The sequence below is a fragment of the Sphaeramia orbicularis genome, chromosome 4 (assembly GCF_902148855.1).
Source record: "Sphaeramia orbicularis chromosome 4, fSphaOr1.1, whole genome shotgun sequence".
In the NCBI taxonomy this organism is placed as follows: Eukaryota; Metazoa; Chordata; class Actinopteri; order Kurtiformes; family Apogonidae; genus Sphaeramia; species Sphaeramia orbicularis.
In genome coordinates this window covers 8,193,877-8,218,220 of record NC_043960.1, presented here as the reverse complement: position 1 = coordinate 8,218,220, position 24,344 = coordinate 8,193,877, and the positions used below count along the sequence as shown (strand labels likewise).

The 24,344-nt window shown below is 38.0% G+C and overlaps 2 protein-coding genes across 7 annotated transcripts in view; one reads left to right on the top strand and one right to left on the bottom strand.

Annotated features, from left to right (window-relative positions):
• LOC115418093 (putative tyrosine-protein phosphatase auxilin) overlaps positions 1-23,271 on the top strand; it is a 247,364-nt gene extending 224,093 nt beyond the window's left edge. For 3 of the 6 annotated variants that reach the window (XM_030132417.1, XM_030132414.1, XM_030132410.1), the window contains 13 exons: positions 602-796; positions 992-1,109; positions 3,417-3,496; positions 3,583-3,776; positions 4,632-4,658; positions 5,580-5,957; positions 7,672-7,815; positions 10,841-10,942; positions 12,031-12,168; positions 12,524-12,859; positions 13,909-14,057; positions 15,850-16,026; positions 22,959-23,271. In XM_030132417.1, the coding sequence (XP_029988277.1) occupies positions 602-796; positions 992-1,109; positions 3,417-3,496; positions 3,583-3,776; positions 4,632-4,658; positions 5,580-5,957; positions 7,672-7,815; positions 10,841-10,942; positions 12,031-12,168; positions 12,524-12,859; positions 13,909-14,057; positions 15,850-16,026; positions 22,959-23,060 (2,140 nt within the window). In that variant the 3' untranslated portion in view covers positions 23,061-23,271. The remainder of the gene's footprint in view (positions 1-601; positions 797-991; positions 1,110-3,416; positions 3,497-3,582; positions 3,777-4,631; positions 4,659-5,579; positions 5,958-7,671; positions 7,816-10,840; positions 10,943-12,030; positions 12,169-12,523; positions 12,860-13,908; positions 14,058-15,849; positions 16,027-22,958) is intronic. The other 3 variants (XM_030132412.1, XM_030132413.1, XM_030132411.1) reach the window with 3 other exon arrangements.
• On the bottom strand, positions 17,726-19,510 carry LOC115418094 (endogenous retroviral envelope protein HEMO-like). The gene is made up of 2 exons (XM_030132418.1): positions 19,264-19,510; positions 17,726-19,105 (listed from the first exon to the last, which is right to left on the bottom strand). Exon 2 carries the CDS (start codon positions 18,997-18,999, stop codon positions 17,755-17,757), a length of 1,245 nt encoding a protein of 414 aa, XP_029988278.1. The 5' UTR covers positions 19,000-19,105; positions 19,264-19,510; the 3' UTR covers positions 17,726-17,754.
• Positions 23,272-24,344: the final 1,073 nt, after the last annotated feature.

Below are 24,344 nucleotides of genomic sequence, written 5' to 3'. Positions count from 1 at the left end.
TATGGGATGTTATTATTTTTGCTAAATTGCCATTTGTTGATTCACGGTTCAAACTAAACTGTGACAGTTCTGACCTTGTTTGTTGGATTCCAAACAGATCTTTAGTTCAGCTACTCACGACACAAACCGTACAGAAAACAGAGGTGATTTGTGGTTTTACTGTGGCTGTTTTCAGTCTAAAAACAGAGCTAAGCTAACAGAGCTATAATGTAAACTATCAGTTGATGCAGCACATGAAGATTATAAGACAAAGTGTTATTTTGAGTGACTGTTAAAATGAGCAGCTATGAGTTTTAGTTTGAAGAAGAAAACTTGATGATACCATAATACTAACGAGTAAACAATGAGCTAAATACTTTATTCAATGAGTGATACAGTCTCTGGATACATAGCATTGATTCTTTGTGTTGTAATACATGACTTCCTCCTGCTGGTGAGAGTTGGAACATCAAAACCACATCTAACCCATTTAGCATTGATTAGCTTGTGAATGATAGATGATATACAAGCAAACAATCAAATTACATGATTCCAAGTGATAAACATATAAATATTGAATTCCAATACTTTCTCTTGTTTTGGTTTCATTGTCTCCACGTAGATACATCGGCTATGTGTGTAGCATGGTATCAGAGAAGCCCAGTTTACCCCATTCCAAGCCTTTAGTCATCAAAGCCCTCACCATGACCCCCGTCCCATGTTTCAACAAACAACGCAGCGGCTGCCGGCCTTTCTGTGACGTCCTCATCGGAGAAACCAAGATCTTCAGCACTGCACAGGAATATGAGAGAATGAGGTAAAGGCTGGATACTGGTCCCCAAAGCAAAAGTTTAACACCCCAGACACATGGCATTTTGGAGTAAAATAAGAGAATGTAGAACAGAAGTGGGGCAGTGTATGGATGAAAACTGTCTTCTTCCTTATAAGTGTTTGTTCCCAGTTCTTGCCTAATTTCCTCATTTCTCACTGTTTCTTCCTCTTGCATGTCCAGAGAGCACAGGCTCCAAGAGGGGAAGGTGGTCTTCCCTCTGGGTGTAAGCGTACAGGGAGACGTAGTGGTTTCTGTCTACCACATGAGGTCGACCATCGGAGGACGTCTGCAGGCCAAGGTACACTGGTGTTCATGTGCAGCTCTGTGTTGTGTCCAAGAGCGGCTGTTTAACCCATAAAGACCGAAACATCCACTGATGATTAGAAATTAAGCAGGAATTAAAACAGGTTGTAGAAATCCATTTGATTTTTGCCAAAATGAACATAAAGATAGCTTTGCAGCACCTGGAGGGTTCAAATTCAAACTTTCTGAACTATTAGGGTCCAAATGCACCAAATGAACCAAAGACTAATAAAAGTGGGTTTAGCAAAATATGACACCTTAAAGAAAGGTTAAATAGAGAGAAAATTTCATTTGGGAACTGCCACAAAAGTAGCACTGTCTTTATGAGTTAAGTGCTGTTAGCTGTGTTTTTTTACTGATAGACTCTGATAGTGAATGTTTTAGTTAAATGTAACAGAAAAAAGGCCTGTTGGCATTCCTGGTGTGCTGTTGTTGGCTCAGGTTGAAATGTCAGCTATTAGTGTCAGGGTGTGGCTACTATTTTTCTCTTTTTTATTTGATATCTTGCCATGTGAGTCAGAACTGAAGCCACAAAATATCAGAAGGAAAGTGTCAGATTAGAATTTAAAGGCCCAGTGTGTAATATTTAGTGATAACTAGAGCAAAAAAACACAATCGGCCTCAGTAAAGTTCATGTTTGGTCTCTGATCTGGGATTTCTGTATGAGTATATAACTCTAGTGTGTAGTAGGGGATTTTGTTACAATAACACCTTTCAGCAAGAGATCATTTAGTACTTGAAGTTGTAGGAAGCTGCAAAATGAGCAACCTTAAGGATCCGAGTGACATTGTCAAGGTGCCAAATGCAATGACTTGATGACCAGGTCAGGGCATCTCTAAATCTCCAAATCTTCTGTGGTTAAAAGCAAAAGCTTTCAAAAGCAATCTGAGGAAGGACAACCTGATCTCAGTCCAATCAAGCATCAAACTGAGTATACACATAAAAAAACGTAATTAGGAACACTATAATCCTTTTTAGCTTGCTGGCCGACAGGCCGTAAGCTATTGTTGTCATGCAGTGTCTGTCGTCGTTGCCGTCTGTCGTCATCTGTCATTGTCTGTCGTCCGTTAGAAAAATTTCAATCGTCTTCTTCTCTGAAACTACAATTCCAATTGACTTCAAACTTGGTATACAGCTTCTTTTTGATGATGTCAACAAAAGTTAGTGAAATTATTTGGATCCGGATCTGATTCTGGATTTGGTGCGACTTTGAAAAATTTCCCCATTAAAGAGATAGGAATTGGATTGATACAATAAATCAGTAAGTGTCAATGATATCAAGTTGGAATTTAATTTTTTTACAGATCTGATTGGAATATGACCAAAACATGGGCTATTTCTGTAATATAATAAATACACAGAACTGGGTGATAATAAATGGCATCTGGATACATTTCCCAAAGCTTTTAATTTGGCCGGTAAGCTACAGGGCCGTTGGTCCGATTTTTATAGTTACAGCCCCAATTCCATAATCGAGGACACTCCTTGAAATGTAAATAAAAACAAAATTCCAGCCTTTTGTTGCCCCTGTCCTAAAGTTTTGGAGATGTTTTGCTGCTGTCATTAGTTTTTCTTTATTATGATACATTTTTTCACATGCTCTATTTTGAGTAACATGGGTTTATGAGATTTGCAAATCATTACATTATGTTTTTATTTGCATTTTATACAAAGTCCCAACTTTTTTGGAAGTGGGTCGGTGCAGTTAGTCAATTTGGGACAAGATTAAATTTAGAATAACAATAAAAGAAGAGATGATAACCACTTGTTTTAATTGCACTCTTTATCTTGCAGTTATGGTCAAATACCTGCTTAGTACAAGGTTTAAGCTGGTGAAAAATAGCCTCAAAATCACCTGTATGATTTATAATTGCAGATATACAGTTGCGGAAAAAATTATTAGACCATCAAAAGTCATCAGAAACAATGGTTATGCAATCAAGTACTAACTCTTGTGTGTATCATGTGACTAAAACAGACAGAAAAGAAAACATGGAATGCCTAAAAGCACTGTTTTTGGCAGTACAATTCCATAGATATTGATGTAAGAACTTAAATGATTTTGGTTATTATCAAGAAAACATGGAAAATGGATAGATACCAGCTCTGAAATTAAACTACTATGAGCTATTTTTGTTGTTATCATTATATTTGTCCAAACAAATGTACCTTTAGTTGTACCAGGCATTAAAATGAACAAGAAATTGAAGAGAACAAGGGGTGGTCTAATATTTTTTTCCAAGGCTGTAACTATACCTCTTCTTCTAGTTATGAATGAGTCTTACTCTTCTTCTGGTTTCAGGTGTCAAACACACAGATTTTCCAGATCCAGTTCCACACTGGCTTCATTGCTCCTGGAACTACCATGTTAAAATTCAACAAGTAAGAATTTTTATTCACATGATGCTAGTCTATAGAGCAAACTATCAACTTGTTGCCTCATTCTTATGTGTTATTTGTGTCCTCAGACCAGAACTGGATGCGTGTGACTCTCCTGAGAAGTATCCCCAGCTGTTTCACGTGATCCTGGATGTGGAGGTGGAGGGGACGGACAAGCAGAAAGACTTGACGCCACCTTGGGAGCAGTTCCCATGTAAAGACCTCAGTCCCAATGTGCTCTTCTCCTGCCACCAAGAACATCAGGACGCCCTGGCTATCGCTGGTACTGTGTGGACGGGACATCTGCTCTCACATGAAACTAATCATATTACTCGGAAATCAAATCCTAATCATAAGCTACCAGTGATCACTCTCTAAATCAAGTTTTTAACATCCACTGTGAAGAACTGCCAAATGTCTGACAGTCCTAAACTCCTTCTTCACATTTTCATGAAAACTTAACCCATAAAGACCCAGTTCTACTTTTGGGGCAGTTCCCAAATGCATTTTTCTCTCTATTTAATCTTTCTTAAGTGATTTATCACCATTTATTAGAACATTATCCTCTGTATTTTAGGGTTTTTCAGTGAAAATCAGGTATTTTCTTATATTTAATGCACTGATCATGTAGATATTTATAAAAGCGTGTACTAAAGTTGAGGGTTATTATATCAGAAACAGAGAAAATGGAAGAAAAAGTGACTTTTTCAACAAAGATATCAATAACTGAATGTAAAAACAAGTGTCTCCACCCACTGTCATTTATCAAACTCCGTGGGTTTTACTGATGAATCAATGTTGTAGAAGATGACGGTGTTTCCACATTCACTACGGAGCCTCTGAATGTCCAAATGGGTCATATCTGATGACCATGAAAAGATGACAGACTGCATTTTACACTAATTATTTACATGGATTGATAGGATTAGTGGATCAACAGGAATTAAGCAGTTTAAATTGACAGTGGACGTTTGGGTCTTTATGGGTTAGTGACTCATAAATACATGCTTATACACTCATTTCTATGTGCTGATGTGTAGGTTGCACATTCATGAAGGCATTACTTGAACACACCCATGCACATTCCCATCAGAAACACAAAAAAAACTAATGTGACTTTCACTTTTGCCCCTACAAGATGAGATGGAGGGCTTGGATCTGGAGGGTAAGACAGTAGAGTAGAGCATAGACCCACTAGAGAAAGTGTTCAATACAGTCACATCAATTAACACTACTTGGTTCAGTTCAGTCAAGGAGAAAATGAACCACTGTATTGTATTGTAATATTCACTATATAAACCAATCATTTTTACCGGCAGTCATTGGCTTTTGTGTTAACTATGTGCATTGATTGAACTGAAACAACATGAATCCCATCCTTGTCATGAAGCAATATATCATTTTGGTAGAAACTTTTCACTTGAATCTGGTGTAAATATGTCTGTGGACCTGAATAAACGACTAGTCTTGAGCTCATCCCTTATTTATGTGTTTTAAGTACTAGATTAACACAGAATCCTGTCTCGCTTAAGGGAGGCTCGATCGAAAAAACACTTAACCAGCATAAGTAGGTAAAAATAAACATGCTCTACCAAAGTGACATATTGCAGTAGTAGTCAAATACCTGCTTAGTGCAAGGTTTATTATCCTGTTTAAAAAGCAAACTGCATCTTTTATTGATTGGATTCTTGTAAATGAAGATTTATTGGGTTGTTTCCTTAACTCCCCCAATCAGCTAAAAGCAGAGTCTAGTGGCAGGTTGCAAAGTGTGCAAAGTAAAATAGTGCAGGCCAGAAGTATCAGGAGGACAGCTTGTGCTTGTGGTAGATAACCTATGTAGTGGCTTATTATTCCCTATTTCACTCTTGTCCCTTTTTTCTCTTAACCTACTCCGTGTTGCTCACTGATAGGAATGTGTCTGCCTTCTACCCAATTAATTTCCTGTGTCTGCTTTGTTATCTTGTCCACTCACTAATGTCTCCACATTATTTCTTGATGTGGTCATATATTCTGTTTTTCCTTTGTCTCCTCATTTCTCCACCTCATCATCCTCCGTCTGCCTATTTTCTATTTTATCCTCCTGCAGAGCCGAGCCGCCCCCACGGAGGTTCTGACAGTCGGGGCCACTGCGAAGAAAGCGAGCCCTCCGATGACGAGATGCTCTCTCTCTCCAGCCAGCGAAGCAGCACCAGCACGGCGCCGCAGAAACCGGACCCCCCAGCGCCGGCGCCGGCTGCCCCCGCACCTGCCCAGGAAGTGGACCTTCTAGGCCTAGACGGGGAAGAGATTAATCCACCGTGTCCCTCGTCACAGCACACAGCCACGGCGGCTGCCACCACAGACCTTCTCGGGGACCTGTTTGGAGCCCCACCGCAGCCAGCCAGCGGCCCCTCCTCCGCCCAGTCCACGCCACACAAAGTAGTCCCCAACACTGCCTCGCCCTGCCCATCTCCTGCCCCACCAGGTCTGAATCTGAATCAAAGCTGGATTAAAAAAAAGAATTTAACTTTAAGGAAATACTGATGTTTATAAACTATATGAACCAAACTATTGGGACACATCATAACTACAGCTGTAAGATATCCTGTTCATGCTGATTTGAGATATAATAGCGAAAGGCTAAATGTAGGGAAAAATGAATTTGGAAGTCACCACAAAAATAGCTTTAAGTCTTTAAGGGTTAAAGCAACCATGAAGCAAAAACAATCCCATTGGAAAGTGAATTATTTTGTGCGTTATGCATTATCTTGTCAGTTTATAGTCTACTAAGTTATGGAATTTTAATGCATGTAAGTTAATAAATATTAAGTTGATTGGTGTGTAATAAGCGGATCATTTTACAACTCTTATTTGGATAATGTAGATTAGTGATAAGAAAATGTATCTTGTCATTATAGTTATACTTCTCGGTGTCATAAAAATCTGCATGTGTTAGAAAAGCACACTACACAAACTTTTGCGGGTTGAAGTGGATGAGTTTAACCCTTTTAGTGCTGGCAGACTCTAAAGGATCATTCGCTAGCCTAGCAATATTAATGATACAGATGACTATGATGCAGCGCTTAGTGTAAAACAACATGTTTACACTGTATTTATGAATTGATGTATGAGGGATAAGTAGTGTATTCTATTTAGTACAAGTCATGAACAGTGTTGCCGTGGGGTCTTAAAAAGTCTTACAAATCTTGAATTTACAAATCTGCATTTAATACCTTAAAATCTTTAAAAGGTCTTAAATTTGACATGGTAGGTCTTAAATTATGTGTCCATAAACTTGTTTGCTGTATTGTGTTTAAATGTGTCTGTGAAATGTCCAAGCTGAAAAGAAAGTAACTTTGGTCTACTCAGTTCCTTGTTCCAACCTGACAATTTCTATTGAAATTAGGAACCAACTATTAAAACTAACTTTGCAACTTTGATAAATGACCCAGAATAGTGGGAATCAAGGTTTTGGAGTAAATAAATCAATGTTCCTAAATTCAAAGAGTCATGAATTTTTATCAGTATGGCCATGAAAATGGTGTTGTTTTTGTCAGCCTGTTTTAATTTTAGTTTTAGTCTTTGTTCCAAACTCTCATTTCAGTCTTTATTAGTTTTAGTCACGTTCATAGCTTTTTCATCTAGTCAAGTTTTAGTCAACTAAAACTCTTAGCATTTTAGTCATATTTTAGTCAGAATAATACATGACTATTTTCATCCAGTTTTAGTCAACGAAAACTGATGACATTTTATTTCATGATGAAATAGACTGTGAAATGGGCATGAAAATCTGTTCGAAGTAGTCTTAACAAGGTCTTGAAAAGGTCTTAAATTTAACTTGTAGAAACCTGTAGGAACCCTGCATGAAACACTGAACATACTGACATATTGCCAGACCTTAGTGTAAAGGATCCTGTTCTTAATTCTCAGTTATCATTTATATAACATAATAATTGAGCTGCTTAAAGTTGAGCTGTTTTATAGGGTAGTGATGTATTGACAGTAACAATTTTAATCCATAGATATTATATAATATTTTGGGTTATGATGGAGGTGATACCAAAAAACAAAAAACCTAATGGAAAACCAAAAAGGTAGTTGGAGTTGAATTGTGTTGAGCCGGTACCGTGTAGCACAAACCCCCAGTAGATCAATTATTCAACACATTAACTCATCTTAACTGTGTTTTGTTGGCTCAGCGTTTGATCCCTTTGGGACGGGGCCCATGCCTAAGCCTCAGGACATGATGGGTTCTTTCCTTGGACCAGGTAACACGGGGCAACCAGACCCCTTCCTGCATGCTGCTCGCTCTCCATCACCCACCCTACAGCCCACAGGCCTGGGTAAGGCATGCTGCTCTGCTTCACACTGCTACATAGCATTTGTAATATAATAAACCATTAAAAGAATCTAATCCAGATCAGGGTAAGGTACGTTACAGACCCGGTCCCAATGTCCACGGTCACAAACCCACAGACTTTGAGGCACATTCCAGTTAAATCTGTGAGACCCTAGAACTGCTCTCCCACTGTCAAATAGTCATGAGAACATTTGAGCTGTTTATGGCCACTGTCTGTAAGTTTGCATTTCTGGAACTTCTGCCTGAAGAAATTACCCACAGTTCATAGCACTCTGACTTCAAACACATGTTTATGATTGGAAGCCCCAAGGCATGAAAATAATGGTAAACAAGCAAATATATTGGTGTCCTACATTTCCGAAGAAGCACAAGATTAACGAGGATTTAATACGGCATATAAACACATAAAATATGAGGAATGTAAACATATTCTACACAGCCTGACTAAAAACAAAGTTGCGCATTCTTGTTTTGTTCAACCACCTTTGGCTTTGATCATAGAATGCATTCTAAGTGGCATTTCACAAATGTTATGCACAGTCACAACATTTATTCCCCTTGTTTTGACCACAGAACAGTACTGAACCTAGACTTGACCAAATGAATCAAACCCAGATCATTACACTGCACTTACAGGCTTGTACAGTAGGCACTAGGCATGATGGGTAATCACTTCATCTGCCTCCCTTCTCACACTTCTATTTCTGAGTAATGACACCAGAAAGGTCGTTTTGAGTGCTGGCCCTTTAAATGCAAATTAGCCACTTCATGCCCCACCCCCTCCAGGTTGCTGACAATGCGCTCTGCCACTTGTGTTCATTAATACAACCAACAGCTGAACATTTTAGGTAATCCGCTCGAAGTTTGGACATATTTTCAGTTTCTACTACAACCGCTGCTGCTGACAAACAATTATGGGTACTCAGATGTTTTGACCTTATATGTGCAAATGTCGTGATGTAACTAGTTATAGACATAACAAATTAAGCAGGAATTGAAACGGGTTGTAGAAATCCACTTGATTTTTGCCAAAATGAATATAAAGATAGCTTTGCAGCACCTGGAGGGTTCAAATTCAAACTTTTGGAACTGTTAGGGTCCAAATACACGAATAGATGTACCAAAGACTAATAAAAGTGGGTTTGGCAAACTATGACCCCTTTAACTCAATAAAACAAGAGCCAAGAACATGTAAAATAAAAAAGTACGATAAAAAAGTCCCAAATGCATGACAGTATGAAGCATGTTTTGGCATTTTCGAGTTAGTGTCATTCACTCCGTGATATTAATGAAGTCTGTTAGAATTTTGTGATTTGGCCTTCAGGTGGAGATTGGGATTGAGTCTGCACATCTTCTGCTATGCCCTGTGCTTTTACAGATTGGTTGAATGTTTGGATGTGTCGGCTTTTTATACTCATTTCTCCTTTTCACAGTTGCCTCTCCTTATTGCTTGCTGAGACACTGGCTTTGCTATAGATGACTGTTTTTATCGCTGCTGTATGTTTGGCACTGAATTGAGTTTGCATGATATGGGCTGCCGTCCATTTTATTACCCCTGCGTAGACACTGCACAGGCTTGACATTTCACCTTCAGCATGAATTGTTCCTGAGTTGCAGAATTGTTTGGCTTGAAGCCGATGGAACAGTCTACAGCATTTCTGCAGATTTAGACTTTGGATCTTTACAGCGTATGGGATTCATACATAATCAAGTAAAACAAGAACAAAATCATCTGTGCGTATCATGATTAGTGTATGATATGGACTTTAAGGTTGGCAGTGAACCTCTGAAGCCAGAACCAAACCAGAAAATATTCTCAAATGTGTTTCAAGCGTGGCAGTATCAGCCGTTAATCTACAGGGTGCATGAAAAGTAACTAGGCATGTGCCGTTTTGGTTATCATGGCTGTTAACACCTTTCTCGTATCAATGACTCTGTAGACTCTAAGTATGTCTCATCAGGTTTAATGGCCCTCAAAAAGGTGAAACTGGAAAGGGCATACAAATGTCACAATTACAGAACGCTTTTTGATGCATAATGTACATACTTCACTGCTCACGCTAACACATGGAAATATCAGAACAATATGTCCCGCGGTGTGGACGCCATTTTGACCACCCCGTAATTTGTGGTTAATTAGCATTTTACATTGCCGCAGTCACAGTCAAATATCATATTTTTTAGAACCAAAGTTCATGTACAAAGTAAAGTTTAAGTTGTACAACACATAGAAATAATACGTACCGGCGATGGAACCTCAAAATACAAGAAAACTGTGGTCTCGAGGACAGCATAGGCTGCATGCTAACATAATTTTCTGTTCTGCTGTTACTTCCAATTCAAATTAACTTAATATTTAAAACAGTGCTCATTAGCTAGGACTGCCAGATTTAACCGCTAGATGGAGCTAAACATCCGTGGAAGATGTATGAAACAAAAGAATAAATTATCTGCACATTTTTTTCAACATTTTACCTTTTTTTTATAACAGAACCAGGCATTAAAAGTTGGTAATAAAATCCATATTCTTATCGCAAATTTATTAAAACAAATGATACATGTTCTTTATCACATGGGAAAATAAAAGTAAATCTTCATATTTTAACATAAGCATCCTTGGCGTCAACCAGTTTCCTCAAACGGCCAGGGATGGAATGAACAACCTTCTGAAAGACATCGTCTAGGATATCATTGAGAACCTCCTGAATCTGTGAACAAGAAATAAAACAATAAGAAAATAAGAAATCCCCATTAGTGTTGTCTGTTAAAATACTGTTTTCATCCTGACTTCAGTGATACCAAAAATTCTGTATGCACTTTCTAATGCCTAGTTACTTTTCACCCACCCTGTAGATGTTTCCTCAGCTCCATCAGCCCCATGATAACACCTCTCATGAGAGTCAGACCTGCTGTTATTCTCTTTGGCTGCGTTGGTGTATGTCACTCATTCCCATTCACAGTGTGTTTTGTCAAACCTTTATGTTGACAAAGCTTCATTTCTTGAATAGGACGGAGTTCCCCCGTTCCACCCACAACCCCAACTGTCAACATTCAGCAGCAAAATGCCATGGGAGGATGGGACTGGAACAGGCCTGCAACAACAAGCACAGGTAAAAAAACAAACAAAAAAAAAACAAGGAAATACAAATATTCCCACATCAGCGACACTTTACTTTAATCTGTCAATTAGTGTGTTTGTAATTTATCCCATATTTCTGAGAGCTCAAAGGCACTTGCATTTTACTAGAGTATCTCCATTGTACAGTACCAGTCCAATTAGGCTTAATTGTTTAGTAAAGTTCTAATGACCACACGTGCATTTGTCAGTTTCTGTATTAAGATCCAATCTGATATATGTGAAGTATGTACAGCAGGAAAAACAAAAGTTTCAGGGAAAAATTAATAGTCCAGCATGGAGTGAATTTGACTGGAAGGTGAAAATGTGGTGTTTTAACACCCCATTTAGTCTGTCGAAATACAGTAATACATCTGAATTATGTAGGAGGGAGTGTGAAGCAGTGGGTGACTTTACCTATATATTCTTGGTTTGTCCAAAAATACAAGATTTCTGGAAAAATGTCCAAAAGGAGATTGAACAGATCCTGAGTATTAATTTAGCCTTGGAACCAGCACTTGACATTCTGGGAGTGATTCCTGATGGTATGATAGATAAAAATTAAACATGTTTATTGAGAATCCTGCTTCTGATAGCGAAAAAGATGATAACAGTTGCCTGGTTAAAACCATAGCTGCCCAGCCTAATGCAGTGGAGAGACAGGGTAAAAAAAGGTGTTTATCATGGAGAAGATCACAGCACACTGCAAAAATCCATATCTTACCAAGTGTATTTTTCTCACTTCTAGTCAGAATATTTCATCACACTTAAAATATAACGTTCCATTGCCAGATTTTTTTTGCTTGATTCAAGATTTTTTTTGCAAAAGTCTAGCAAAAAAATCTGCCAATGGAACAAGGGAAAATTATCTTGGTAAGATTTTTATTAAAATAAGATTTTCAAGATCTATTGTCTAAAAATAAGTTCTTATATCTCATGGAAAAGTTACTCTTTAGGTGATTATGTTATAAGTGAAAATTCTTATCTTATCTTATCTTATCTATATCTCTGAGTACTATGTACTCCACTACATTTCTCTGATGTCTGTTTTTTTTTTTTTTTTTTCTTTTTTTTTAAATGAAGGAGGAGGCTTTGGCATGGGCAGTCGGTCGGCCACTACTAGTCCCACCAGCTCAGTCCACAGCACCCCCACCCACCAAACCAAGCCAAACACACTGGACCCGTTCGCTGACATTGGAAACCTGGGAGGAAGTCTTGGAGGTTAGTCAGTGAAAAACTAAAAAAAAAAAAACCTTTACTCTGAAGTCCAAAGATATTCACCTTAATAGATTAACTTGTCAATTTAAAGCCCCCGTAGGTGTGAATATGAGAGTGAATGCTTGTTTATCTGTATATTAGCTGGCAACATGTCCAGGATGGACCCCACCTTTACCCATTGGTAGCTGGGATAGGCTCTAGGATCCCCACGACCCTCTTGAGGACTAAGCAGTTCAGAATGAATGCATACTGTTATTTATCTATTGAATTATATGTGATGACTGAATATAATCAGATGAGTTTATTTTCTTAATCCTCTGTGTGTGCCATTACTTAGATTCTCTCTTCTATTCAACAGGAGGTTCTGGGTTCTCCAGTAAGCCCACCACCCCTACAGGAACAACTCCTTCCTTCCCCCCCATGGGCTCCCCGTCCAGGCCTCCCCCCTCCCCTCAGCACACAGGAGGGTGGCAGTCCCACACAGGAGCAGGGTTCCCCTCATGGCAGCCTGGTGGGGGCACCGCTGGAGGGTGGCAACCCCAAGGACAGGGCCCGACCCCGCAGCCAAAACCCAGCCCCAGCCACACCTCCATGCCTCACACGTCGCCCCAGAACAGACCCAACTACAACGTCAGCTTCTCCGCCATGGGAGGAGGCTCGCCCAGCGCAGGAAACAAAGCACAGGCCAGCATGGGTGAGGAGGAGGGGGAGCTGAGATGTTGTGTGTTATTTAAGTTGGATCACACATGTACAAAGTTTAGGATACAGGTGTCAAATTCATTTCAGTTCAGGGGCCACATATAGTCCAATATGACCTCAACAGGACCAGACCAGTGAAATAACAGTAAAAGAAAAGTAAAATTACATTATTAAAATGTTTACATCTACAAATTATCCTTTAAAAAATGTGAAGAACATGAACAACCAAAAAACCTCCCGAAATTTCTTAAGAAATATAAGTGCAATTTTAAGAATATTTTACCACAGTTTATCATTTACACATGTGCATTGCAACTTACAGATCACAGTGGATCTACAAATACACTAAACATTTACTAAGAGGCATAATATTGTTCAAATTGCATTTACTTCTCTTAAAATATTTCATGTTGCTCATATTTGTTCATTTTTTGTGAAAAGATAGATTGTAAATGTAAACATTTTCATGTAATTTTACTTTTTACACTAAAACAAAGAGAAAATTTTGGAGTTGTCATTATTTATATGTTATTATTATAGTATTTTACTGATCCGGTCCACTTGAGACCAAATTGGTCTGTATGTTGCCCCCTAGCTAAAATGATTTGACACTTCTTGACTATATCTTCATTCAACTGGACCCTTTGCTGGGCTGATTTTGGTCTGTGGGTCGTATGTTTGACACCCCTGGTCGAGGACATCCTGTAAAAATGATATGGTATCATGTCTATAGGGGGTGCTAAAGGAACATGAGAAACTTTATCTCCATTAAACCATAATGTGAATAGAATGATGCAGTAAATAAATATTTGATTTGGAGTATCAATAATCTATGTGATAAGCAAAGACCAGGTTCATCTTCAGATCTATAGAGACAAAGAAAACACCATTTTAGACTATCTTATGTTTTTAAACTTAGAAATTGAGGTTTTGTGAAGGCTTAGTAATGCTTACACTGTATTGCATCAAATTACGGAGAATAAAAAAAAAAGACCAAGTAAATAAAAAAATAAGTTTTTTGTCTTTGTGTTTTTCTTTTTGCAGGTTCAAAGCCCAGGGCCTCAGATGCCAACTTTGATGACCTGCTGTCCGGTCAGGGCTTCGCAGGGACCAAAGAGAAGAGAGGGCCCAGGACTATAGCAGAGATGAGGAAAGAGGAGATGGCCAAAGAGATGGACCCCGAAAAAATAAAGGTACGCCCCAGTTTTCTAATGTGTGCTGCTCTGTCCCATCCAACCAACAACTGAACATGTTAGGGAATCGGCTCGAAGTCTGGTCATATTTACAGTTTTTGCTACAACCACTGCTGCTGATAAACAATTATGGTGTACTCGGAGAAATGTTTGTTGGAAGTCTTGACCTTATATGTGCAAATGTCATGATGTAACTATTTATAGACGTAGCAAATCAAGCAGGAATTAAAAAAGGTTGTAGAAATCCACTAGATTTTTGCCAAAATTAATATAAAGATAGCTTTGCAGCACCTGGAGGGTTCAAATTCAAATTTTTGGAACTATTAGGGTCCAAATGCACAAATAAATGAACCAAAGACTAAGAAAAGTGGGTTTAGCAAAATATGACCCCTTTAAAAGAAGAAATTAACTATTAAAACAAGATAAATTATCCAACACTTCTAAATGTAAGTTTGTTTTTTATCTTGGTATAGCGAATGCAGTGGTGAGTGAGAGATTTTGCATTTGAAATGAAACATAAAGAAACATGATGTACTGAATCAAGGCTCCTTAAAATGGAGATAGCTGCATGTCCATATAGAATATCACAGCATCATTAATGCTGAGACACTATTAGGTTTTAAATCTGTGGTCTATTTTTTCACTGTGTGTTGTGTCTTATTGTTTTATGCATTTTTATAGTATTTGATTAAACTATTGCTATCTTCTAATTTAATCATGCTTTTGATGTAAAGCACTTTGGTCTTCTTTATGATGTTGTAAAGTGCCATATAAATAAACTTTGATTGATTGATTGATATCACCATAATCATTAGCAGTATGTTACTGCATTGTACCATTTCAACACATCATGCCTGATCCACAATCAATGGTTTCTTCCCACTATCTGCATTATATCCTGCATGTATTCACAAAGGGTTTTGTACTAATAATATACTGCCCATAAAGTTTTGTCCCCTGGATGCACTTTGTCCTTGTTTCACATCAGAATTTTTTATTTTTCATGCCTTCTCCACATTTTGTCACACCAGGTGATCTAGAATGATATGGTAAAAACCCTTATATTTTGTGTCTTAAAGGAGCAGAGACACATAGCTATAAAATGTTCATACTTTTATTTTATTTGACATTTATTATAGAATCTACTGACTTGTCTGAATCCAGCTCCAGTTTGTTACCATCATATATATATATATATATATATATATATATATATATATATATATATATATATATATATATATATATATATATATTTTTTTTTTTTTTTTTTTAAATGAAAAAAATAACAAGTGTCAAACAAATGCAGTGGAAAAAAACAGCAATACTTTCCCTGAAATGTAGTGAAGCGGAAGAATAAAGTGGCATTAAATAGAAATACAGTAAAATGATAAAGCACTGTATTTGAGTAAATGTACTTAATGCTTTCTGTTGTAAATGAGTTTTATTGAGAAACAGCAGAAGTGTCTTGGTTCTTGCATATTTATATTTTGTTAGATGGGTGTGTGAAGATCATTCATTGTGTTTATTTATTTATTTGCCATCTGTGTGTCCAACACTGTCCAGAGTAGCACAATAGAAGCAATTCACTAGTTCCCAAAAGTAGGATAGTGTACTCAAAACCCTTTTTGTTTATCCCAGGGTTAATTAAGCAGGTCTCTCCTGACCAAACCATGAAATAATTACGCGTTTAAAACATTAGACCAGAGCCAAAGTAAAAGCGTTTCTGCTCATGATTGTTCCAGATCTGGTGGTTGCTGGTTAATCTTTCTGTCTGATGTGTGTGTCCCAGATTCTGGACTGGATCGAGGGTAAGGAGCGTAACATCCGTGCCCTTCTGTCCACCATGCATACGGTGCTGTGGGAGGGGGAAACCCGCTGGAAGCCCGTGGGCATGGCTGACCTGGTTACCCCAGAACAGGTCAAGAAGGTCTATCGTAAAGCCGTCCTGGTCGTCCACCCAGATAAGGTGAGACTTGTACTGCCTGGAGGGTCTTCATCTGTCTGCATGGAGGGAAAAAAACAGTGGCCCTCAACAGTATCAGCATATAGATATAGGGTTCTTAGATCACTAAAACTAGTGATACTTAAGAGGAGGTTTATACTGAAGAACAAATACTGCAGAAACTAAAGCATTACATAATCAGGCAACTTGGTTTTAAGTTTTTTAAAATGTAATTATTATTATTATTATTATTATTATTATTATTAATTTTATTAATTTTATTTTATTATATTCCCAGCATTTCACATCATGTATATAACTCCTATAAATGCAAAGAAAAACAAACAAAAGACAAAAACATACTCATACAGGGGAACATTGACAGAAATTGCAAAAATATACACAGTAACCTAAAAGAGAGTTAATGAGAAATAAGGGTTTACATGGGTCTATATGCATGTTACTCTTATCAAGTAAAATCAGCTCTTAATGGTGTGACAAAATCAACCCAGTTTTTCCAAAAATTGGTGAATTTGTCTGAGTCAAGTCTGACAGAGAAAGTCAACTTCTCCATCCTATAGATGGCACTTATAACCTCTACCCAGTCCTCCATTTTTGGTGCATCCTTTCTTGGCCACCTCCTAATGATGGCTTTTTTACCTACCACCGACAATATTCTGAATAGATACTTATCCTGTGAATTTATCCCCTGGTTCTCTTTTCCAAAGTATATGGATTTAAATGTGAATGGAAATTGGACTTTGAAAATTTTCTCCATGCTTTTCTTCAAAGCCTGTCAATAAGGCAGGTTTGAGATATTAATATAACGTTTTTATTATTAAATAGTATGACTAGATGAGCAACAAACAACGTTAAACAAGCTATATGTATTGGATTGTAGAGAAATGAACTGAATTCATTTACACTGACGAGGTGGGGAACTATGTGACCAGTAGAGGGAGTAGTGAGTCTCTCTGCCAGTCTCCCATGGTGTGGAAAACCAACACCACAGAGCCTTTGACCAAGGCCCTGATGACAAACACTTAGAAATAATGTTTATTGTCAAAAAAAGAGACAAAGTGAAGCACATACAGACCAATACCAAGTGGCCCAGTAAAATAATAACACAGTAACCAATAAATAATGTCAACTGTAAACTTCTCTCAAAGTAAAATTGCATTTTGAAAATGTTTACATTTACAAACTATCCTTTAAAAAATGTGAATACCATGAACCACCTGAAAATTCTTAACAAAAATAAGTGCAATTTTAACAATATTCTGCCTCAGTTTATAATTTACACGTGTACGTTACAACTTACAGATCACAGTGGATCTACAGTTAAAGAAAATATTTAATAACAGGCAGAATATTGTTAAAATTGCACTTTCTTCTTGTAAGATATTTCAGGTTGTTCATGTCTGTCCACATTTTTTGTGAAAGGCAAGTTTGTAAATGTAAATCTTGCCATATAACTTTATTTTTTACACTAAAACAATGAGGAAAAATTTGGAGCTGTCATTATGTATTGGTTATTATGATAGTATTTTACTGGTCAGATCTGCCTGAGACTGAACTGGTCTGAATGTGGAATCTGAACTAAAATTACTTTGACACTATTGACTGTTAATGTCTTCAGTGTAATTTTTGCATTTCACAAATTCACCCTGTAGGCCGATGGACAGATTAAACAAGTCAATGCACAATACTGGTAAAAGTTCAACAATTTTTATTAATAATATTCTCTTTTCATCACTTAATATTGAAAAGGAACTTTTTCAGACAAGATACAAAACATGACAATAATACCAAAGCAATAACTAAAATAATCATACCTTCAACAAAACGATGAGTCAGTGATCCAAAAGTAGGTTTTAACCAGTCAAATAAAGAACTACTCTCCTGGTGAACAGATGTAGCAGTGACATGAAGGTGATTAACTATGTCGTTAATCGTTGCATTGTATTCAGGCACAAAGGTACAACATTCAGAGCCGATAACAGAACACGTCCCCCCTTGTGCAGACAAAAGAAAATCCAAAGCAGCTCTGTTTTGCAGGGCCAGTAGTCGGACAGAGGCCAGTTCACTGGACATGAGTTGCAGCGCCCTCCCAGTTTCATTAGCTATAGTTTCTATTGCGTGTGACAGATCAGAAATTTGATCTAATGCAGACATGACTCCATAAAAAGGAAGAAGGGGGCCGAGTACGTTCTTTAAGCCTGACTGATGGTGCGTCCCGAAGATGTCCGAAGCTCCACGGCGCTTTCGATGATGAGGTTTCTTCGGCAGCGAGCGGGCCACTCTCATAGCCGGGACAACATACGCCAAACCACAGCGTCCGCTATAATCCACCGGAAGATACGGGTACGCGAGGCTTCCGCAGACCCAGTACATCCCAACGGGAGACGAGATGGAGCACATAGCCGTACGATGGGCGAGGGCGTTGAGCCGAGCTGAACCGGCTGCGTCCAAACACTGATGAGGAGCAGCGTTCAGAGACTCAAAGTCCCTCTGGGTTTGTTTCGGGTCCCACTTATACGTATGAACGCAGTCCGATCGTCCCACGGGGGTTTTCCCATCATTCTCGAGGCACCAAGGGAACGGCTGAGGGATGAGCATTATGGGAACAGGTTTAGGCGTTTGAAGGCATCTATCGCAGTTTCCGTGACCTCCGGAGCAGTTCAGTGGCCTCATTTTGGCGATCTCAGGGCAGTCGGGGTGGGAGTAAGACTGGGATGTGTGGATGTGGAGGAGGTGGCAGGTGTCACAGTCAGAGGCCGGTAACGCCATCAGAGGTAAACCTTCTCCGGCGGTGTACGGCATCAGACCGCACACATAACAGCTGGAATTCTGCTGTATGTGTCGAGCCACTTGCCACGCCATCATCAGAAAAACATTGATGTCTTCGTCTCTTACATCCGGGGTTTTCTTGTCCGGTGGAGCTCCAGCGCTGGAGTCCATTAGGATCAGGATCAGAAGACAGAGGGCAAAAGGCATCGATACACAAAGATCTGACACAGTTAAGCTCCACTTTTTTCCAGATTTTCTCAGAATAAAGTCATCAAACCTCAGCTCTGTTCAGTTTCAGAAGAGAAGTCTGAACCTGGAAAATGCATGAAGTGAATTAGGAACGACTGAGCACTGCACAACTGGTTTCCACACAAAACATAATATGTTTTTTGGGAGTTAAACAAAGACAACTATGAGACTAAGGCTTTATTTATAAAGGCAATCAGGAAAGTAGCCAGAAAATGTCCTTACCCGTGTTCCTAGACTGGACCTGTGTTCTTTCTCCTGTCTGGAATACTGCTGTAGAGTTCCCTTTCAGCTCTAAAATCTGTTGTGAAATAATGAACATCCAGTCGAGGTTTCTACCCAGCATACCGCTCTTTTGAAAGGCAAACAATCACGGCATCTGCTGAGTTAATCACAAGATCAGTCCCCAACAGTTAATCATCACAACACAGAGGGGTTTCAATCATCTCAAAGGGGTCAACCGTCCGTGGGTCAGATACATTACAAACAAAAAGTTGAGGATATTTATTTATTTATTTATTTTTTGGTCTTTTTTTTGTCATTTTTGCCATTTGTAAATAAAACTATGTATGGTCATTAAAAAAATATGTTTCAATTCAATTCAAACACAAAAAAGTAAAAAGCGCTGTGCAAGAATCCCAACTGAAAAAAATAGCCCAAAAATTAAAAATATCCTTAACTTTTTGTTTGTAGTCTATGATACAATTGCACCACCTCACAAAAAACAACAGTACCCACATAAAAACATATAGAAAAGTGCTTTACACTAATATACAATATAGTCTATATATAATAAACATAGTAGTTAAAAATGATATTTACTTTTTTAGTTTGTGGAAGACGACAAAGACACTTTGACAAAGACAAAGTGGTGAATAAAAACATCAAAAAAACCTTCTACCATCTCTTTAATCCACTTTCATTTACAGGAAAGTGCAAAAGTCTTCGTCCACCACTAGGTTTGCAAAGTTATAATGACTACACATACATGTCTCTGTGTCTGTATTAAGACACAACATTAATATTCAGGAAATATGTACATGTAGCAGAAGTTTTAGGAAAAAATAATCTTTACAAACCAAAGTGGTAAATGTCTAGTGTGATCTCCCTTTGCTCTTAGTTTGGTTTTAACGCTTTTGTTCAGATGTACGGCATTAATTTGTGTCAAATGCGTCTTATTGTTCAAGCTACTTTTTTATGGGAACAGAGTTTACACAAAATACCTTATTAATTTTTAACACTTTGCATATAATTCCTACATTTTCTTGTTTTCTTGAATGAAAAAAAATTGGACGTAAATTTACTAAATTTGTACAATGTATATTTTGAATTCATTACCATTACATACTTTGCCAAGGTTTTGTTTTTTAATTCTTCATTGATTAATTTAGTTGAAAAAGAAGTACAAAATGGCCTGTTGTATGTCTCTTCCTTTTTCTTTGTCATACTTAAAGATAGTTGTTGTCACGTGATCAACGTGATTAGCATCCCATAAGGTTTTTTTGTCCTTTTGTTTTTTTTAATTAAGTGGGCAGTACATAACAAAACATGTGAAAGACATGACAACAAATAAGACAAAACAAAAACAGATACTAATTACATATTCATCATTATACATTGGTGTGTGTGTGAGTGAGAGAGAGAGAGAGAGAGAGAGAGAAATGAAAGAAAAGACAGGAGTTGGTAAACAATAAATGAAAAAAAAAGAAGAAAAAAATCATTATTATTAACAACAGTGGTCACATTCCACTAGTTTTAAAATCACTGCATTGGCTCCCCGTGTGTTTCAGGATTGATTTTAAGGTCATTTTAATCATTTTTAACTGTCTTAATGGTCTTGCTCCTTCTTATCTTTTAGACTTGCTTTTACCATATGAACCCTCGTGGACCCTGAGGTCCTCTGACACTGGCCTTTTAACAGTTCTGAAAGCTGACACAAAAACTCATGGCGAGGTTGCTCTTCAGCATTATGGTCCTCGCTTTTGGAACAGCCTGCTAGGGAACCTCAGGGCCGCAGAGAATGTAGAAATTTTTAAAACTAGGCTCAAAACCCCCCTCTTTAATTTGGCTTTTAACTAATGCCTCTGTTTTATCCACTCTGATGTTTTATAGTTATACTTTTATATATATGTCGAAGCCCAAAACGGAATCTTGCCCGATTCAGAATCGGGCCGGCCCAGAATGGAATTCCATTCTAGGCCGGCCTAGAATGGAATCCTGCTGCTATAATGTTATTTTTATACCATGTTTAATTCAAATGATCCATAATTCCATAATTTGTCAGAATTTTACATTTTCAGTCTTACATACCTTGAGTAACTATTGTCAATTTCAGTCGATTTCACTGTACCATATATTGGTGGAGAGTACCACTAGGTTCTATTTGTAAATAAAGTGTATTATAGTTTACAATTAAAATGTTGTTTGTTTCATTTTTTTTTCACATATTTGCAAATTCCATGTATTGATTTTTGTAATAATTTAAATCATTTGCATTAAACATGGTATAAAAATAACATTATAGCAGCAGGATTCCATTCTAGGCCGGCCTAGAATAGAATTCCATTCTGGGCCGGCCCGATTCTGAATCGGGCTAGATTCCGTTTTGGGCCTCGACATATATATGTCTTAAAATTCTTTTAACCAATGCTTCTGTTTTATCATTTTAATGTTTAATATGTATATTATATTCATATATATGTGTTACATTTAGATTCTTTTAATCAATGCTTTTATATCTTTTTAATGTTTCTTGTCTATATTCTCCAGTGTTTCATCACAGGGAGCCCTCCGTGCCATGGGGCGGCTGTGGACCTTGGTGGCTATGGCGCCTTCTTTCACTGGGGTCTGCTCCTTTCTGGTGGGTGGGGGTCCCTGCCGCCACGATGCAGTGGCAGTTGGCCCTCTCCCACTGGTTGAGATGCAGTTCTGTGTCGCTGGCGCCTGGTTGCCGGGGTCGGCGGCTGCCTCCTGGTGTGGATGGTTTCCTGAGACAGCGCCTCCTCTTTTACTTTTACTTTCTGGTCATCTCGTGCTCAGTCTTTTTAAGTATGTGTGTGCTTGTGGGTGTGCATATGTGTGGGTGTGTGGGTGGGGGGTGGTACTGATTTTTAAACTTATATGTAAAGCACTTTGTGATACATCCTTAATGTATGAAAAGTGCTTTATAAATACAGATTGATTGATTGATAAAGGGTATTGATAGAAGCTGATAATGTTGTGGCTGTACAGGGGAGGCCTCTTACACAGACAAATATCAGTGGTCATTGGTTTTCAGGCAAATTACTGAGTAAAGAAAGAAAGAGAAAGGAGAAGAAAAAGAATTAATAAAATAAAAAAATGGGGGGGTGGTTTAGGAAATCAATTTTTAAAAAGGTTTTAACATTAAGCTTATATTTTGTCTTATGCCCTAATGGAGACTGTGACAGTATCTCTATAATTAATAAAAGGAGTTTTATTTTGTATTACGGCACCTCAGACTTGTTTCTGGCTGTTGTTGTATTTATGCACTACTTACTTATTGATCAATGATTATTTATATTTTGCACCAGTCATGTAATCCCCTTCATTCTGCTCCATTCCTTTGTGATTCATTTATATTCATTCACTTTTATAGACACTGTATGCTCATTTCAACTCGGTAAAAACAACCAAACTAAACATAGCCTGAGACTTTTTCACAATATTTTACCTGGAAATATAAAAAAAGGGATAAAAGATTTAGTTAATTTGGTGGACAAAGGAAGAAACAACAGCTGATTTGTTCTCCATTGGTTGAACTGTATTTGAGCTTGTACATTTCTGTGTGTTTTGTCAAAGCAGGGGTGTTATATTTTGCCAACGGTGATGAGTCAGGAAGACGTGGAACAGGATGGAGGCTTAGTTATTTACCAATTTTCATTTCTTTTCTTCTCTTGCAGGCAACAGGGCAACCCTACGAACAATATGCCAAGATGATTTTCATGGAACTAAATGATGCCTGGTCGGAATTTGAGAGTCAAGGACAAAAACCCCTCTACTGAACAAAAAAAGGGGAAGAGGAGGCGAGAGGAAGTCCCTGCTGGTTCTGTCATCACCTCCGGTCAGCTGCGAACCCATGAACATCTGCCTTTATACCTACTGTATGCTTCAACCCGTGCTTCTTTTCTCAACACCCAAACCACCATCCAGTTGATCTGCAAAGATGACAAAAAGACTACAGTACAGTACGCATACTAACAGCAAAACGGAAAATAAAAGACTCCCAGTAGCGCTAATAATGTACTGTATGTATGTGGTGCAGCATCGTCCGTCCGTGTTGAGTGTCCTTAGCCGCAAAAACCCACCAATCAAAGCAGAGTCACTGGGATGTTGAGAAAAACAGGAGGTCTTCCCTCTGAGGAAACGCATCAAACATAGGAAACCAGACACACAAGATAAGAGGAAAACACATCAGGGAGTGAATGATCAAGAATCAGCTCTAGACGCAGAGTCTGAGGCACAACAGGCATTTAACAGCCATCAAGCCATTTATCATAAGACTTTTACTTTGTGTGGAAATTGGATCCAAATTAACCATATCAGCTTTTTTATGCAAATGAATGTTCCTGAAAACATTACATTTAACCCTTAAAGACCCACAACTAGTTTTGTGGCAACTTCCAAATGAATTTTTTTCTTTCTTAAATGAGTTATCAGTATCTGTTATAATATTATTCTCTGTGCTTTACTTTTTTTTTTAAGTTATTTTCATATCTGGGAATAAAGGACCATGTAGATGTGAGTTAAAGCTCAGAGTACATTCAGAGGTTATTCTATCAAAAGTGACTTTTGCTGCTAAACATATCATTAACTCAACATAAGAATAAGCATCTACAACCAGTCATTTGTCAAACTATGGGTTTTACTGGTGAATCAGCCTCTGAATGTCCCAAAAATAGATCAATCTAATGCCGCTGAATAGCTGATAAACTTCATTTTATCTGAATTATTTACATGTACTTGCGCGTTGACCCGTTTTTATGCTGGGGAGAGCTGTTAGTCTATATTTTATAAGTACTGACATAAAAATTGTTTGGTAAGTCATTCTTTAAAATTTAGACGACAATTATTATATTAATACCGATATCTGGGGACTGAAGTTAGTAAATGTGTCGTTCCTGTTTTTAACTTCATTTCCCATCATGCAACGCGATACTGCGCTTCCCCTCAACCGTCATGGACATAGCAACGTGATTATAATGTGACTGTATTCCAAAATGACTAATATCTCCCAAAGTATTGGTCCGTTTTTGCTAGTCTCTTCCTTGACCGTAAATGTGTTGTTC

Coding starts and splice junctions, on each gene's coding strand:
- LOC115418094 (XM_030132418.1), bottom strand. CDS start 18,999: ATGCCTTTTGCCCTCTGTCTTCTGATCCTGATCCTAATGGACTCCAGC.